This window comes from Callorhinus ursinus, unplaced genomic scaffold (assembly GCF_003265705.2).
Source record: "Callorhinus ursinus isolate GAN/ISIS: 27379988/994484 unplaced genomic scaffold, GSC_fseal_2.0 scaffold43, whole genome shotgun sequence".
Taxonomy (NCBI): Eukaryota; Metazoa; Chordata; class Mammalia; order Carnivora; family Otariidae; genus Callorhinus; species Callorhinus ursinus.
In genome coordinates this window covers 5971744-5985912 of record NW_027397105.1, presented here as the reverse complement: position 1 = coordinate 5985912, position 14169 = coordinate 5971744, and the positions used below count along the sequence as shown (strand labels likewise).

Sequence of the window (14169 nt, the reverse complement as noted above, 5' to 3'; positions counted from 1 at the left end):
GAGCACTGCCAGGGAAGGGAGCAGGTGCACGGACCTGGAGGAGCCCAGGACGGGGAGCACTGCCAGGGAAGGGAGCAGGTGCACGGACCTGGAAGAGCCCAGGATGGGGAGGACTACCAGGGAAGGGAGCAGGTGCACAGACTGATAGAGGAGTGGGCTGCAAGGGATGTGGTCTAATTATTTCCACAAGCAAACTCCTCTGCCTTTTTTTTTTTTTCTTTTTGGGAAGTTAATGCTGTTCATAAAAACCAAGCATTACAGACACTTATAATATTAGGAACAAAATCCTGTCTCAAAGGTGGGAAAGACACTCTTAACGGCTGTTGTCTTCGTTTCTAATTCCTGCAGATGTCCTTCAACGCACAAAACTCTGTCCATCATGTACCAGTGATGTTCGTCTGTCCTGCCTCCCCTCTCCTCTCTGTCTCTGCTCCAGGCTCCCCGTCCTCTGCCCTCTGTGACTTTCCATCCATCACTAGTGAAGTCAGGCTGCACTTGCTTTTCACCTTATAATAAATCCTGGACACATTTTCTTGTTAGTACATGTAGATTTGCCTTTTTAGAAAGATCGTATATATTTTATATATGTACCGGGATATATATATATATATTATATATAAATATAGTTAACATAATAGTATATTATATATATATTATTTCACTGCTTTGGCATACCACAATTTATTATGTCACCTTCCTTTTGATGGATATCTGGTCTGTTTATCATTTGTACTACTATAATTTGCAGTACTATAATCAATCCTGTAATAAATAAATAGACCATAAAATCTATGCACTATGGAGTGTGTCCACTGGTTGAATTCCTAGAAATAGAATTACAGGGAAAAAATATGTACATTTTAAATATTAGTAGCTATTGTTTCAGAAGTTAGACCCCCACCAACTGAGAGAAAAATGCCTGTTTTTACGCCCTCACGACTGGATACTGTCGCTTTTAAAACTCTCTACCATTAAGTGAAAAATGATATTTCACATACCTTCGTGTAGTCAGGAGTGACATTGAGAACTGTGCTATTTTTATCGGTCCTTTGTATTATCGTGTGACTTTGTGTCCCTCTGTTCTTCCCTCTTCCTCCACATGTAAGAACTCTTCATATAGTGGCCGGATCTGCCCCCTTCCCAGTGTTTGTGTGGCAGTTTCTCCTAGCTTGTTTCTGACTTCGTTAGTGGTGTTTTTAGCTTTGCAGATCTTTTTCTTTTAAAGATTTTATTTTATTTATTTGAGAGAGAGAGCACAAGAGCGGGTAGGGTCAGAGGGAGAAGCAGACTCCCCACTGAGCCCGATGCGGGACCCGATCCTGGTACTCCGGGATCATGAGCTTTGCAGATCTTTTAAATTTTTCCAGTCACCAGATTTGTCAATCTTTATAGATATACGCTTTAAAAAAAAAAAAAAAAGTTTTAGAATGCCTTTCTCTTTGTACGATCATAAACGCATCCACCCAGGTTTTCTTTCAGTACTTTTCATGCTTTCATTTTTAAAATGTTTAAGTGTAGGGGCGCCTGGGTGGCTCAGTCGTGAAGCATCTGCTTTTGGCTCAGGTCATGATCCCAGTGTCCTGGGATCGAGCCCCACGTCAGGCTGCCTGCTGAGCCGGGAGTCTGTTTCTCCCTCTCCCTCTGCTCCTACCCCCGCTCATGCTCTCTCTCTTACTCTCTTACTCACTCTCTCTCTCAAATAAATAAAATCTTCAAAAAAAAAAGTGTTTTAATGTAGCCATCTGAAAAGTACTGCGGTATAAGGAGTCAGAGCACCTGTTCCGCTTTCCTCCGGACGACTAGCCACTTGTTCAACGCTAGCGAAATCCTGTAGTCAAGGGCAAATGGGGGAGACAGACTACCTCGTCCCCTGTACAGGAAGGGTGTACGTCCGAGGGAGGTCAGAGTGATGGGCTGGATCGTGTCCCCCTAAAACTCACATGTTGAAGTCCTACCCCCCAGTGCCTTAGAATCTGGCTGTGTTTGGAGTCGGCGCCTTTAAAGAGTTAAATTAAATTAAAATGAGGCTATTTACATGGCCCTAACTCAATCCGACTGGTATCTTTATAGGAAGAGAACAGTTAGACACAAAGAGAGTGGCACCAAGGGCGCACGAGCTTAGAGGGAGGGCCTCACGGGGCCACAGGAGATGTTGGCCATCCACAAACCGATGAGAGAAGCCTCAGAAGAAAAGCAACCTTGCTGACACCTTGACCTTGGACTTCCAGCCTCCGGAACGGTGAGAAAATACACTTGTTGTCCGAGCTTTCAGGTCTGTGGTACTTTGTGATGGCAGCCTAGCAAAGTAATATGGCCAGGCACCCCCCCCCCCCCCCAATGAGTAACAGGCTCATCTGCCTGCGAGAGGCCATTTGGGGACAGCAGTTCTGGCTCAAGTCATCAGAAGAGCCCATGGCGTCCCAGCAAGAACATCCAAGCCTGGGCTGAAGACCGTGGTGGACGGCCGTGTCTCCTCCCCAGCTGCCCGCCCCCCGGCTTCTGTCTCTCCTTCCCCCGGTGCCTGGCGGCCCAGGGGTACACCTGTCCCAGGTTCTCGTTCAGATGGCAGTGGGCAGGGAGCGGATTCGTGCAGTGTGCCACCTCTGGGTCACCTCCACTTAACAGTAAAACACGTTCTCCGCTCTGGCGCTCTGCCACTCCACTGAGTTGTTGTGTTGGTGTGAAGGAGAAGGCGTGAGCTCAGCACGCAGGGCCAGGCCGCATGAGCAGCATACCCACAGTGGCCCTACACGGGCCATTCACCTCTGCAACAGGCCCACGTGTCATTTCTCGAGCTGCCAGGAACGAGAAGCTTCTCTGAACCCCGCCTGAAGAGCCCTGAGTCTCTTCCTTGTATAGCCCTGGCCTTTTTCAACGTTAGAGCTAGGAACAGTTTTTCATTCCAGCTGGTTTGGCTTCTGGACAACATAACATTTCTTCTCTTCCTTTTGTTCTCAAATTCTATCTTAGGCCATCAAATAGTGGGATCGGCTGAGTAGTGTTTCTCGAACTACGCTCGCCTGCAGCCAGATCATCAGGGTGCATATACCTGCGCCTAACCCCGGACCCCAGAGGCAGAATTCCAAGCTCCTGGGCTTGCCCTGGGGCATGTTAAGATCTGACAACTACCGTATGGACCACTCCACTCCACACCTTTAAACAAAAGTCCAGCTACCTTAGTAGGAGGTGGGTTGTTTTCCTAAAATCTATCCCTGGACCCTAAGTGTCGCTAACTACCCAGCTTCCTAACCTTTAGTCTTCCGGGTATGTTTCCTTGTAAACCCAGTTAAAGGAATCCAGGCTGCACTGTGGAGCGGAGGGGGAGGGGGGATTTCATCTGGGGAGAAATCAGGGGCTCCTTCCTTTCCTGCCCTGCGCACCACGCACGCCAGGAGCAGGGCCCTCAGATGGGCTCCGGTGGTGGGACCTCACCCCAAGCCTCACCCCAGGCTGCCTCTCCATTCCACGGTGCCCCTCTGCCTTCCTGACATTCCTGGAAGTCCTGTGCCCAGCGTTGGAAGACTCAGATCCCGTGTCATTCACGCCAAGAGAAGGCATTTTCGTTTTCAAGAGTGACTACGCCAAACGAGCATCTAGTTGGTGGCATGAGGGTGGCCCTCTTAAGGACAGCCGCCCACCCCGCACTGCTCAGTTCGCTGAGAAATCATGAGGTCCCTCTCTAGCTCCCGACGCCACCACTGTTCCCGCCTTGCTTCCTTTTGGCAGAGAAATGGTCTCTGGGTGAACTAGAAAAGCCAGCCGAGCCCAGTGGCAGGCACGTCCCGTGGCTAAGCCGGACAACCCGCGCGGTGGGTCAAGGCTGCGCCAGCCACGTGCGAGTGGAAGGCGCGCCAGGCGTGGTCTGCGGTGCCCGTGGTGGGCGACCAGCCGGAGGAGCGGCTCGCTGTGCCCACCTCGGGCGCCCGACAAGGGGCTCGGCAGTGCCCCCCGCCCCCCGCCCCCGTACCTTTTCTTCCCTTGTGGCCCCTCCTCTGTCCCCGGCGTGGCTGTCCCGGGGCTGCAGCTCCAGCACCGTGCGGAAGAGCTTTTCCGAGGTCTGGGTCAGGAAGCCGATCTCGGCATTGGGGTGCAGGCCGTAGAGGTAGGGCGACTCTGCAGGCAGCTCGGCATCGATGTACTGAAAGTCAGGGGCGAGCTCACTGACACACAAACCGAGACGAGTCTCCCGCTCCCACTCTGGTTCACCCTCCGAGGGGCCGTCCGTGGGCCCCCGCGGCCCTCTGGCCGTCCAGGCGAGCGCCGCTCACCGGCTCGGGCTGTCGTGGGCAGCTCTCCACCTGGCGCACATCCCTGCAGCCAGCCTCGTCCTGACACCATGTTACCCTGTGCCGGGCCAGTTTTCCAGAACGTCCATGCCCATGCGGGCATTCTCTTTTTCAGGAAGCTTAGAGGACCAGATCTGTCTCCAGTCTCCCCTCCGCGCTGCCTGCTCCCTGGTCTACACCTGTCCCTCCCTCCACACACAAGCCTTCCCAGAGTCCTTGAGAAACACTGACCCCTACCTCGTGTCTTACTCAAGCCCTCCTAGGACCCCCACTCTCTTGCCCTTAAAGTCCTTTTCTTTCCTCTCTATTTACCGGAGTCAGAGATGACAAACCTAAATGCAAACATGGGACCACGCATGCACAATCCACATGTGAATCGAGCGGTGGAACAAGGCGAGTTTTGCTGTTAACCAGGGAATTCCTGCCTCTGGCAAAAATTATTTGAAATAAAACATTTTTTAATTGTGCCATCCGAACAACGCATCCCTGCGGTCAGTTATGGTGGGCCACCGTTGGCTGTCCCTAAAAAAACGTTCCTCACTTTCTTCTCTGTTTTCAGGGTACCCTCCCTTCCAGTGCTTTCCATTACCATGAGAAAGCGCCCCTCAAGGTGAGCTCCTAATTTGATTTTGATTTCCTGGTGTATCCTCTTGTCTAAGTAAAAGATGGCTCATTCCTTAAAGGCAAATTCATGTGTTTATTTTTGTATCTCTCCCAGCCCCCAGCAGACTCCTGAACTCTTCGTAGGTGCCCTGCAACCATCTATAAACTGGCGGATTAAAGAGAGATGTAAAGAAGATGAAAATCTGGGTCAGTCATTTGGAACTGTGCAAACTCCGCCTCGAGCCTCTTGTCGGATGGTCTGGCGGACACTAGGGGGCGCTCTTGCACAAATTTCACGGCCTTCTGGTCAAGCAGTTTTTTTTTTTTTTTTTTAAATCCCTTTTCTTTAAATAGTCTTACTGTTTGAAATTTCTTTTCATAGGTTCAAGTTTTTCTGGTTTGAATGACTTTGGCAGTTTATCTTTTTCAATTTTATGGTTTTTTTAAAAAAATATTTATTTAAGTAATCTCTATACCCAACGTGGCACAGAAGTATACAGATTAAGTAATCTCTATACCCAACGTGGGGCTCGAACTCATGACCTCAAGAGCAAGCGTCACCCGTTCCTCTCACTGAGCCAGCCAGGGGCCCTTCTGTTTAAATTTTATGAATTCAAAACTTTTTTTTTTTTAAGTTTGCAGCTAATGTTTCTATGGTATTTCCCTTAAGGTTGGTATTCAGAGTTATTTTAGGCATGTTCAAAAGTCAAGCAACAGAAAAGTTTTTTTTTTTTTTAAATTATCTTTTAATATATCTTCCATGGCAGGATAAATAGGCAAAGATGAGCACTTTAAAAATAGCTGTGGTCCTAGTAAAATGAGAACTCAAACAGTACAGAAAGAGCTCCCTAGGAATGTGTGTGTGTGTGTAATGTGCCTGTGTTTGCATCAGTCAACAAAGAACAGGAGGGGTAAATGATCTGCCCACAAGGTCATGTCCCTCTGAAGATATTTAGAATCGCTAAACTTTACTCAAAGTTGACTAGGTTCTTAACCTGGAATTTTGCTCCTCATGGCTTTGTCAATATCTTGGATGAAAACAATCAAACGAATGCCCCAGATGTTATTTGTAGAAAAGAGCAACAAATAGAATTATTGAACCAAACATCAAGAATAGAAAAATCTCCGAAAGCTCAATTGTATCGCTAATTTGAGGCCGGGAATCCTACAGCTCTCAAATCAAATAGGGCAAACTTGGGGCTGAGAACCACACTCCATATGAGCTCTGTTCTATAGGCCATTTTCCCCTGGCCCTGTGTGAACATCCCTGGTCCTGCAGGACAGACCTGAAGGAAGACCCAGGTCCCGTAGGAGCGGAGCCTTACCTGATGGTAGCCAATGTAATCTAGGTTGCCCGGGAGTGGGAAACCTGGTGCCAGAGACAGCTGTCCTTCTAGCATTTCTGGTCGGATGAATTCCTCCAGATACGTCCTGCAGAGTCTCCTGTCCCAGTCATCTGTGATATGGCCTCCATACATGATCTCCCCAAAGAGGTAGCGCAGATCATCATAGGGGACCTGAGAGACAGGGAAGAAAGACCTCCACACAGACATCGGGGCTGCCCTCATCTGTGGGCAGAGCGTAAGCCACAAGACGGGATGTTGCTCAAGATTAGGAGCAATGTTGTACTCACCTGCACACCCCTAGTGCCCAGCAGGGTCAGGCATACCTGGGAGCTCGTTAAATGCTTGGAAAATTACATCCAAGGGTGAGCAGAGGCAAGGTGCCAACCCCCTTGCAAAAAAGCCTTCCCTTTCTCATGGTCATTAAGTCGGGCTCTACCGACAAGTCCCTTCCATGGGCGAATGTCACGTGGAACAAAGTAAAGACCAGGGTACTTTCCTAATTCCCTACCATTGCTTAGCATATTCAGGTGCTCCTTTTGGCCTCACGCTGGTCCTGGGCTGGCCTTTCCTTCCTGTACTTGGAGAGGGTGTAGACCATTCGCAGTGCACGCTCCTTCTCCCCTGTGCTGACGCTGCCTCATCCTTCTGAGAGGTGCCCCCCCCTGCCCTGCACTGGCCAGAAACTCTACCTTTGTGTTGGCCTCCAGAAAGTTGTAGAGCACGTTCACAGAGATGGTGAGGTCCCCGGTGTTGAAGGGGTATGAACGATTCCATCCCTGTGGCCCAAACTTCCGTCTCTCTGCCACCACCCCATGAAAGTAACAAAGAGCAAAGAGGATGCTCTTAAACTCCATCTCCCGGGAACACATCTCCAGCGTGTCCTGCAAGGAAAGTTGCATCCAACGTTAGCACAGATCTGCTGTTATGCAGTGCAGACCAGCGTATGGGTTATGGTGGTTGGAAGGTGCGCTGGAAAAGTTTCCTTTATGTGCTGGTTAGGTTTTGAGCTAAAGACTACAGATTGCATTGTGGGTAGGCGTGGGCTTAGGGTTCGAGGGGACTTTGGGGAGGGGGTGGGCTCTAGTTTAGAATCGGAGTTAAGGTTTAGATTCAGGTTATTACAGGGTTTGGTCTGTAATTCATGTTTGCACCCACGGACGTGCCGATTAAGTTCGCAAGCGCAGCTGATGGAAACCGGGGTAGTGGGTCCTGAGGGGGTGGCATGTGTCAGAGGAGTGTCACTTTGTGCTGGGGCGTGGGGGGGGACTCCTACAGCATCATCTCAAATTTCTCCCCTTCCTGCCATGCTTCTCTTGCTCATCTCGGAGCCAGGGTACGTGTGGTCATGGCCCGTGTGACCGAGGGGGAGGATGGGAATCAGAGCCACGAGGGAAAGAGGAGTGCCGTGCCCTTGACCGTGACAACTGCTCTTCTAAACTTGAGCAGGGGTGACCAGCCACGCGGCTGCAGGAACAGGAGCCCAGAGAGGTCCTGCCTGCAGCGCATAAGGCGTGGGGTGGGGTGGCGGGGAGATGGGGCTCATGAAGAGGGGATGAAAGAAGGGACAGAAGGAAGGAAAGCGAGAGCGTGCAGAGGGAGGCAGCGGGTTGTCCTTGGCGGATTTTAAGAGGGGATGGCGGTGACGGTGTGGCAGACGGGGAAAGCCTGTATTTTCAAGGGGTGGATGGACAAGAATCCTTAGATTGCCTGGAATGAACAATGATTTCCCCTGAGTGAGACCCTTTGTGACCAGGAAGGGGCAAGACGTTGCAGACAGAGCCTACGAGGGGCGCTTTCAGGGCTCGAGCCAACTGGACCGGGGTGAGTCCTGCCGTTTCATCTGAGGACTGGCCCTTAGACTTGGCTCACCTGGGCAGGAAAAGCAGAGGAGACAGGACCAGTTAAACTTGTAGTAGACCTGACTTTTCCATGATGAACCCAGGACAGTCTCTGGATAGATGGGGGTCCCCCTGTGCCTTTGTTGGGTACCATATTTGGCAGAAAGGTATGGATATGAAAGGTCATAGGTGGCACAGAGCACAAAGTCACTGCCTCGTGCAAGCAAGAACTTAACTGCTTTCTGGATAGAGCTGTTCTCTAGAGGCATGTAGGATGCTTCCTTTGTTATTATTATTTTTTTTTAAATGAGAGAAGTACTTTTTTTTAGATTTTATTTATTTATTTGAGAGAGAGAGAGAGAAAGTGAGAAAGAGAGAGAGAGAGAGAGAGAGAGAGCGCACGAGCAAGGGGATGGGACAGGCAGAGACAGAGGGAGAAGCAGGTTTCCCGCGGAGCAGGGAGCCCAACTCGGGGCTTGATCCCAGGACCCTGGGACCATGACCGGAGCTGAAGGCAGACGCTTAACTGACTGAGCCACCCAGGCACTGGGCCCTGCTGAAAAAGACCTCTAAGCACAAAGACAAGGGGTCCTACATTAAGATGCTGAGGCTGATTGATGGTGGCACACTCAAACAAAATCAGAATAAAATAATCATCCCCAAACAGCTCAGGTAGCAGGGATAAAAAGAGCTCAGTTCTGCCATATGTCCCTTAAATGGGCTAAAATAGGGTTCTGAGGGAACAGAGTGAATAACAGGCGGTATTAACCGGCTCTCTGTTCCAGGGCACGTAATAGAAGCAGAATGGAACAATTAAAACACGTGTGAGCAATGAATATACTCTTAAATCTCTCTGTTTCTCAGAATGAGTTACTGAAGATGGCTATAAATGGGCCAAAGCCCAACTGTGCTAGAGCCTGAATAACCAGGAAAAGCCTTGCATCCCTTGGGATTTAGATCCCCGATAACCAAGACTGGACGTGGAGCTTGCAGGGACAGGAACCCAAGAGCAAGGGTCCATGGGGAGGCTGAGAAGATGAAGCTGTGTACAGATGATAATAATCCTACTGAGGCATAATTTTATAATATTAATTACCAGGAGATCCAGCATCTGAGACACCTACTGCCCTTCTCCCTGGATCTGTCCAAGACCCTCAAGGCAGAAGATCGGAAAGTGGTCTGTGTGTACTTCAAGAGAGCTAGCTAACTGCATCCCAGTGCCTTTTTCTTTTCAATTATGAATTAAAAAAAAAATTCCCGGTAGAATACACAACATAAAATTTATCATGTTAACCATTTTTAAGCGTCCATTTCAGTGGCGTGATGTGCTCTCACACTGTTGGGCAACCGGTGACCGAAAAAATGGTCTTGCTTGGAACCAGCTACCAGCCTCCTGGACAGAAGGCTGTAGGCTTCAGAGTTAAGGATGTGTATTTCCCCTACGTGGAATACGAAACAGAAAATTTAGAAGTTCTGGCCACTGATACGGAGTACTTAGAGGAGTTTAGTGAAGGCCTATTTAGGAACAAAATTTTTTAAAGAAAAGGCCCCTGGACAAGAGAGCACCCTATTTTCCACTCCATGTTGCAATGGGCAGGTGTTTCTTAACAAAAATGTCAAGCGAAAGGATCCCGAATCTCCTGGTAATGTTCCCCCACTCCCTGTTCCAGATTATGAGTGGGTTTTGGAGTTGGGATGGGAAAGGGGAGTGAGAAGGGAGGCTGGACACGTTTCGCTTCTCCTTGGAAGCTTTCTTCTCCAAGTGGGGCTGCTTGATCCCCACGCTACAAGAGGTCTCACGTACTCAATAAAATCTCCTCAGACCCTGACTGCCATAGAGCCTTCAAGTGTAAGTTAGACCAGGCGCCCTGCAGGCCCCTAGTCCTGGTGGTTTATGTTGGACTAGTGATAACAGTTGTCCTGTTGGACGGCTGGTTTCAGGTTTCCGAGATGACCCCTCTGGGACTGGTGGTGAGTTTTAGCATGGGGTCTGTGAAGCCAGAGATCCGCGGGTGCTATTCTAAGACAACATCAGAGAGGGCAGATCCTAGACCCCTCCCCTTGGACTCCACCAAGGCCCAGTGTGGTGGATGGACTTCAAGGTGGCCCCATGGCCTTGGATCTCCTGGCATTCACACCTTTGTGGATTCTCCCTTCCCAGGAAGCTGGAGCTCCCCAAGAGAGCAGTAACTAGACAGGCTGCCTTCCTGAGAAGGTGAAGAAAGCCTGAGCTGCAGACTTCGCAAGTCAATTCATACATAGGGTTAGTTACCCCTGGGCCTCTTTTGGCCTTTAAACACACGCTCCACCACACGAGTCTTGGATTCCCACTAAAGGAAGATTCCAGTACGCAGTGGCCTACGTCTGAACCTTCTGCCCTGAGAGTCTCAGCTTCACTGTAGCACGGTGTTCTCCAAGGGGGCAGTACAGTGGAATGCCCTGGAGAGCCTGTTGGCACACAGGTTCCTGGGCCCCCACCGCAGAGTTTCTGATTCAGTGGGGCTCGGGTGCGGCCTGAGAAGTTGCATTTCTACCAAGTTCCCAGGAGGTGCTGTTGTTGCTCCAGGGACCACAGTCTGAGAGCCTGCCACGCGGTGACGTTCCAAGTCCAGATCCCACCCCTGACACCTGGGCTGTGGGAACCCTGGACACTCAGGACGCATGCAGATGGCAGGTGTTCTCATCTGAACTTGCGCATCCATCCCCTGCTTGAAGACAGCGTGCTTAGCCAGTAAATGTGTGACCAGCGTAGCACATCTCCTCTGTGGGGTATTTCGTTAGCAGGGAGATTTGCGGAAAGTTCCCCCACACCTCTTGCCGAAGAAAGACCCCAAGCTTGGCTCCCCCCCGGGGGGGGTACTGGGGAACAGACAGCTGGGTTGTACGCAGCGGGCACTGGGAGGAGGTCAGTCACAGAGGGGACACACCGCTCCACAGCCCCTTGCAGCAGGGTGCTCTTCGACCCGCTGAGTCAGCCCATGGTGAGGTGCGCTGCTCGTCCCCCACGCCCTTCCCGGGGCTGTACCTGAGTGAAATTGTCCAGGGCCTTGTGCAGGTTGGCATGCATGCCTGTGGGAGGCTCGTTGGTGATCTTGATGGAGTTCTCCAGGATGCCCTGGGGGATGATGTGGCCCTCCGGGGAGGGTGCAGGCTCCGCACTGATGAAGACCCTCAGCTCCGGGTGGCTATTCTCACCATACTCTGCCAGCTTCTCTTCCAGGGTGCCGAGCCACTTGGCCACCAGGTGGATGTTCTAGTGGGAAGGAAGACCCCCCCCCCAAAATCAGGCACCGCTTAGTTTTGTTAGCGGTGGATGGTTTCAGGAAGGCAGCTATGGGGGGCGGGGGGTGGCCTTCAAAAAAAGCTCATCACAGCAGGTATCTTGGGGTTCCCAGTGATGGGACCTGCCAGTCCCTGGCAGTTGAACCCTATTCTCTTATCTCCCAAGTCTCCCCACAGTGCTCAGATGTGATGCTGCACAGGAATCCCCTGCAGGGCTTCTCAAAACAAAGATTCTTGGGTCTAGGGTGAGGCCCGGGAATTTGCATGTCTAACAAGTTCTGGGCGATGCCGAAGAATGTTGGTCTGTGGGCCACACTTGAAGCCTCGAACACACAGTCCAGACGCTCCAAATCCAGATCCCCAGCTCTGACACCTGGAGGATTTGAACCCTTGATAACTCAAGAGCGGGTCCCATGGACCAGCAGTGTTGGCATTCCCTGGGCGCTACCTAGAAATGCAGACTCTTCGGCCCTACCCAGATTTCCTGAATCAGTGCATTTTAATCAGATCCAGCCGTGATTTATATGCATGTTCAAATGTGAAAAGCACTGATTTAAACTTCTTCTCGCTAGCTTTCTTGCGTCCTCTCTCCCTCCCTTCTAACCATTCTGCTAATTGTTGCCAGACTTATCTTCCTAAAACACATGGAGACATTGCTGCTCACACGCTGGAAAGGCTTCTTACTCCAAGCCCAGCTCCTCCGTCTGCACCCTTCTCCTCCCCCACCCCCCCCATGTGATTCCTATCCGCCTGTCTGTCTCTCTGTCTGACCCTACGTTTATTTCTCAGCACTACTTTGCAGAATCCACCTTTCGCTGTAGCCAGGATGGTTTCTTTGCAATGTTTCATTATGACGGACAGATAAAAGCTCCTCCATAAATATTTGAGGAAGCCTGCTCGCAGAGCCTTAACTACACAGATCAGCACAGCGCACAGTACTTGGCCCTGGCAACCTCGTCTCTGAGTGCTGATTTCTCTTCTATAAAAGGAGAAAGACCAAGAATATTGGCCCTACGTATTTCAGAGAGTCGCCGCAAAGAGCCAGAGGTAATGGATTTGAAAGGGCTTTGTGGACCATAAACCGCTATGTAAGCATGAGGGGTGGCTGCTGAAATGAACATTTGTTAAGGAATTCATTTATAATCCCTGTGGTGGAGCCAAGGCTTCAGGAGGCTGCCTGGGAATGCCCGGGCTGTGTTAGCCGGGCCGGGCCAGCGACCCACCAGCGAGCCCTCCACTCCTCCCGGGGGAAGTCCAATTCCTGAATTTAATCTGGGAGAGCTTTCAGGAAAGGACGTCGGCAGATGCGAGAGTCCTCACTTCAGCAAGGCCAGGGCACCCCGACAGAGGTTTGGCCCAGCCCCAGCTCCCCTGCAAGGTGCATGAGCCAGGGATGAGGGGAGAGGCAGTGGCAGAAGAGGGGCCGCCCTTATGTCTTGTGGGTTCAGTAAAGTTACCAGCAGGAGGCGTTCCAGATTGGCACCCACCACCAAGAGCTCTGGGTGCAGAGGCTGAGGTTCAGTCACACCTGTGCTGCTGTAGTCACGCGTGTAATGGAGAACACAGAATGCAGGGCACAGAAGGGCAGAGCAGTGGAAAGTTCTGTGATACGCCTGGGAAGAGGTTAGCGGGCAAACAAGACCCGGCTTCCACCTACTCCCCGAGCAGGCTCCAGACTGGGATGGAAGTGGAGCTATTTCAACTAGAGAGGGGGGCGGGGGCCTGTGAATGCCAAGGGCCAAGGAGTCATGGGGAGGGGTGAGGGGGACCCCAGAGGAGGGAAGGAGAGAAGATCAGGCAGTGAGACGGGCAAGGGTGTGGAAGGAAAGGCGGGGAGAGGGGCGGAGAGCCCAGAGGAGCCCAGACATTGTCCTGTGAGGTCCAGACAGGTGGGGGCCAAGAATGACCTTGACCATGGCAGAGAGGGCGTACCTGCAAAATAACCCAGTGGCCTTTCTTGGCAGCCAGGTCCAGCGCCGCCTCAGCCACTATTTCCTGTCCTTGCCCCAAAGACACGTTGTGGAAGTTCCTGTTGTTGAAGGTGTATCCGAGCTTTTTACCTGAAAGGGGTATGGAGTTTTCCTTATTCGCTCTGTGTCTGCCATCTTTGTTGTCCCGTGCTCCCGCGGAAAGGCCCGTCGCCATATCACTGCTCAGACACGGGCGTGCCTGAACCCTCATGCCCTTCCCTGTTCCTTTCGGGAGTGTGTTGGGGGGGAGGGATACCTCTTCTCGCTCTCTGTTCCCAAACAAAAGGAAGCACTCATCTGGATTTCAACCCTTCCCCTTCAGTTAATCCCCAAGGATGGGCTGAAGTGCTGATGCTCTTCTGGATAACTTCACTTGAAGACCAGGCGTTGGTCCACTACCCTAGAGGCTGAAACAGCCCGCAGATGAGCAAGTATGTGGGTGTGGCCCCTCCTGACTTGCTTTGTCCTCTGACTACGGATTCTCCCTGGAACTCCATGGGGAGGGATGGCTGGTAGAGGCAGGACTCAGGTAGCTCTGGCTTCCTGTACCTCACTCCGTATTAGCCTCCTCTGCTATTTTTTTCCCAACACACAGAAATGTCTTGTCTCACATGAAAAACTGCTCAACATCGCTCGGCATCAGGGAAATCCAAATCAAAACCTCAATGAGATACCACCTCACACCCGTCAGAATGGCTAAAATTAACAAGTCAGGAAACGACAGATGTTGGCGGGGATGTGGAGAAAGGGGAACCCTCCTACACTGTTGGTGGGAATGCAAGCTGGTGCAACCCCTCTGGAAAACAGTATGGAGGTTCCTCAAACAGTTGAAAATAGAGCTACC

The 14169-nt window shown here is 51.1% G+C and overlaps 1 protein-coding gene across 3 annotated transcripts in view; it reads right to left on the bottom strand.

Annotated features, from left to right (window-relative positions):
- LOC141370723 (dynein axonemal heavy chain 9-like) overlaps positions 1-14169 on the bottom strand; it is a 149762-nt gene that overhangs the window by 34064 nt on the left and 101529 nt on the right. For 2 of the 3 annotated variants that reach the window (XM_073881722.1, XM_073881724.1), the window contains 5 exons: positions 13288-13415; positions 11099-11326; positions 6925-7116; positions 6215-6406; positions 3968-4138 (listed from right to left, as the gene is read on the bottom strand). In XM_073881722.1, coding sequence (XP_073737823.1) covers positions 3968-4138; positions 6215-6406; positions 6925-7116; positions 11099-11326; positions 13288-13415 — 911 coding nt within the window. The remainder of the gene's footprint in view (positions 1-3967; positions 4139-6214; positions 6407-6924; positions 7117-11098; positions 11327-13287; positions 13416-14169) is intronic. The other variant, XM_073881723.1, reaches the window with a different exon arrangement.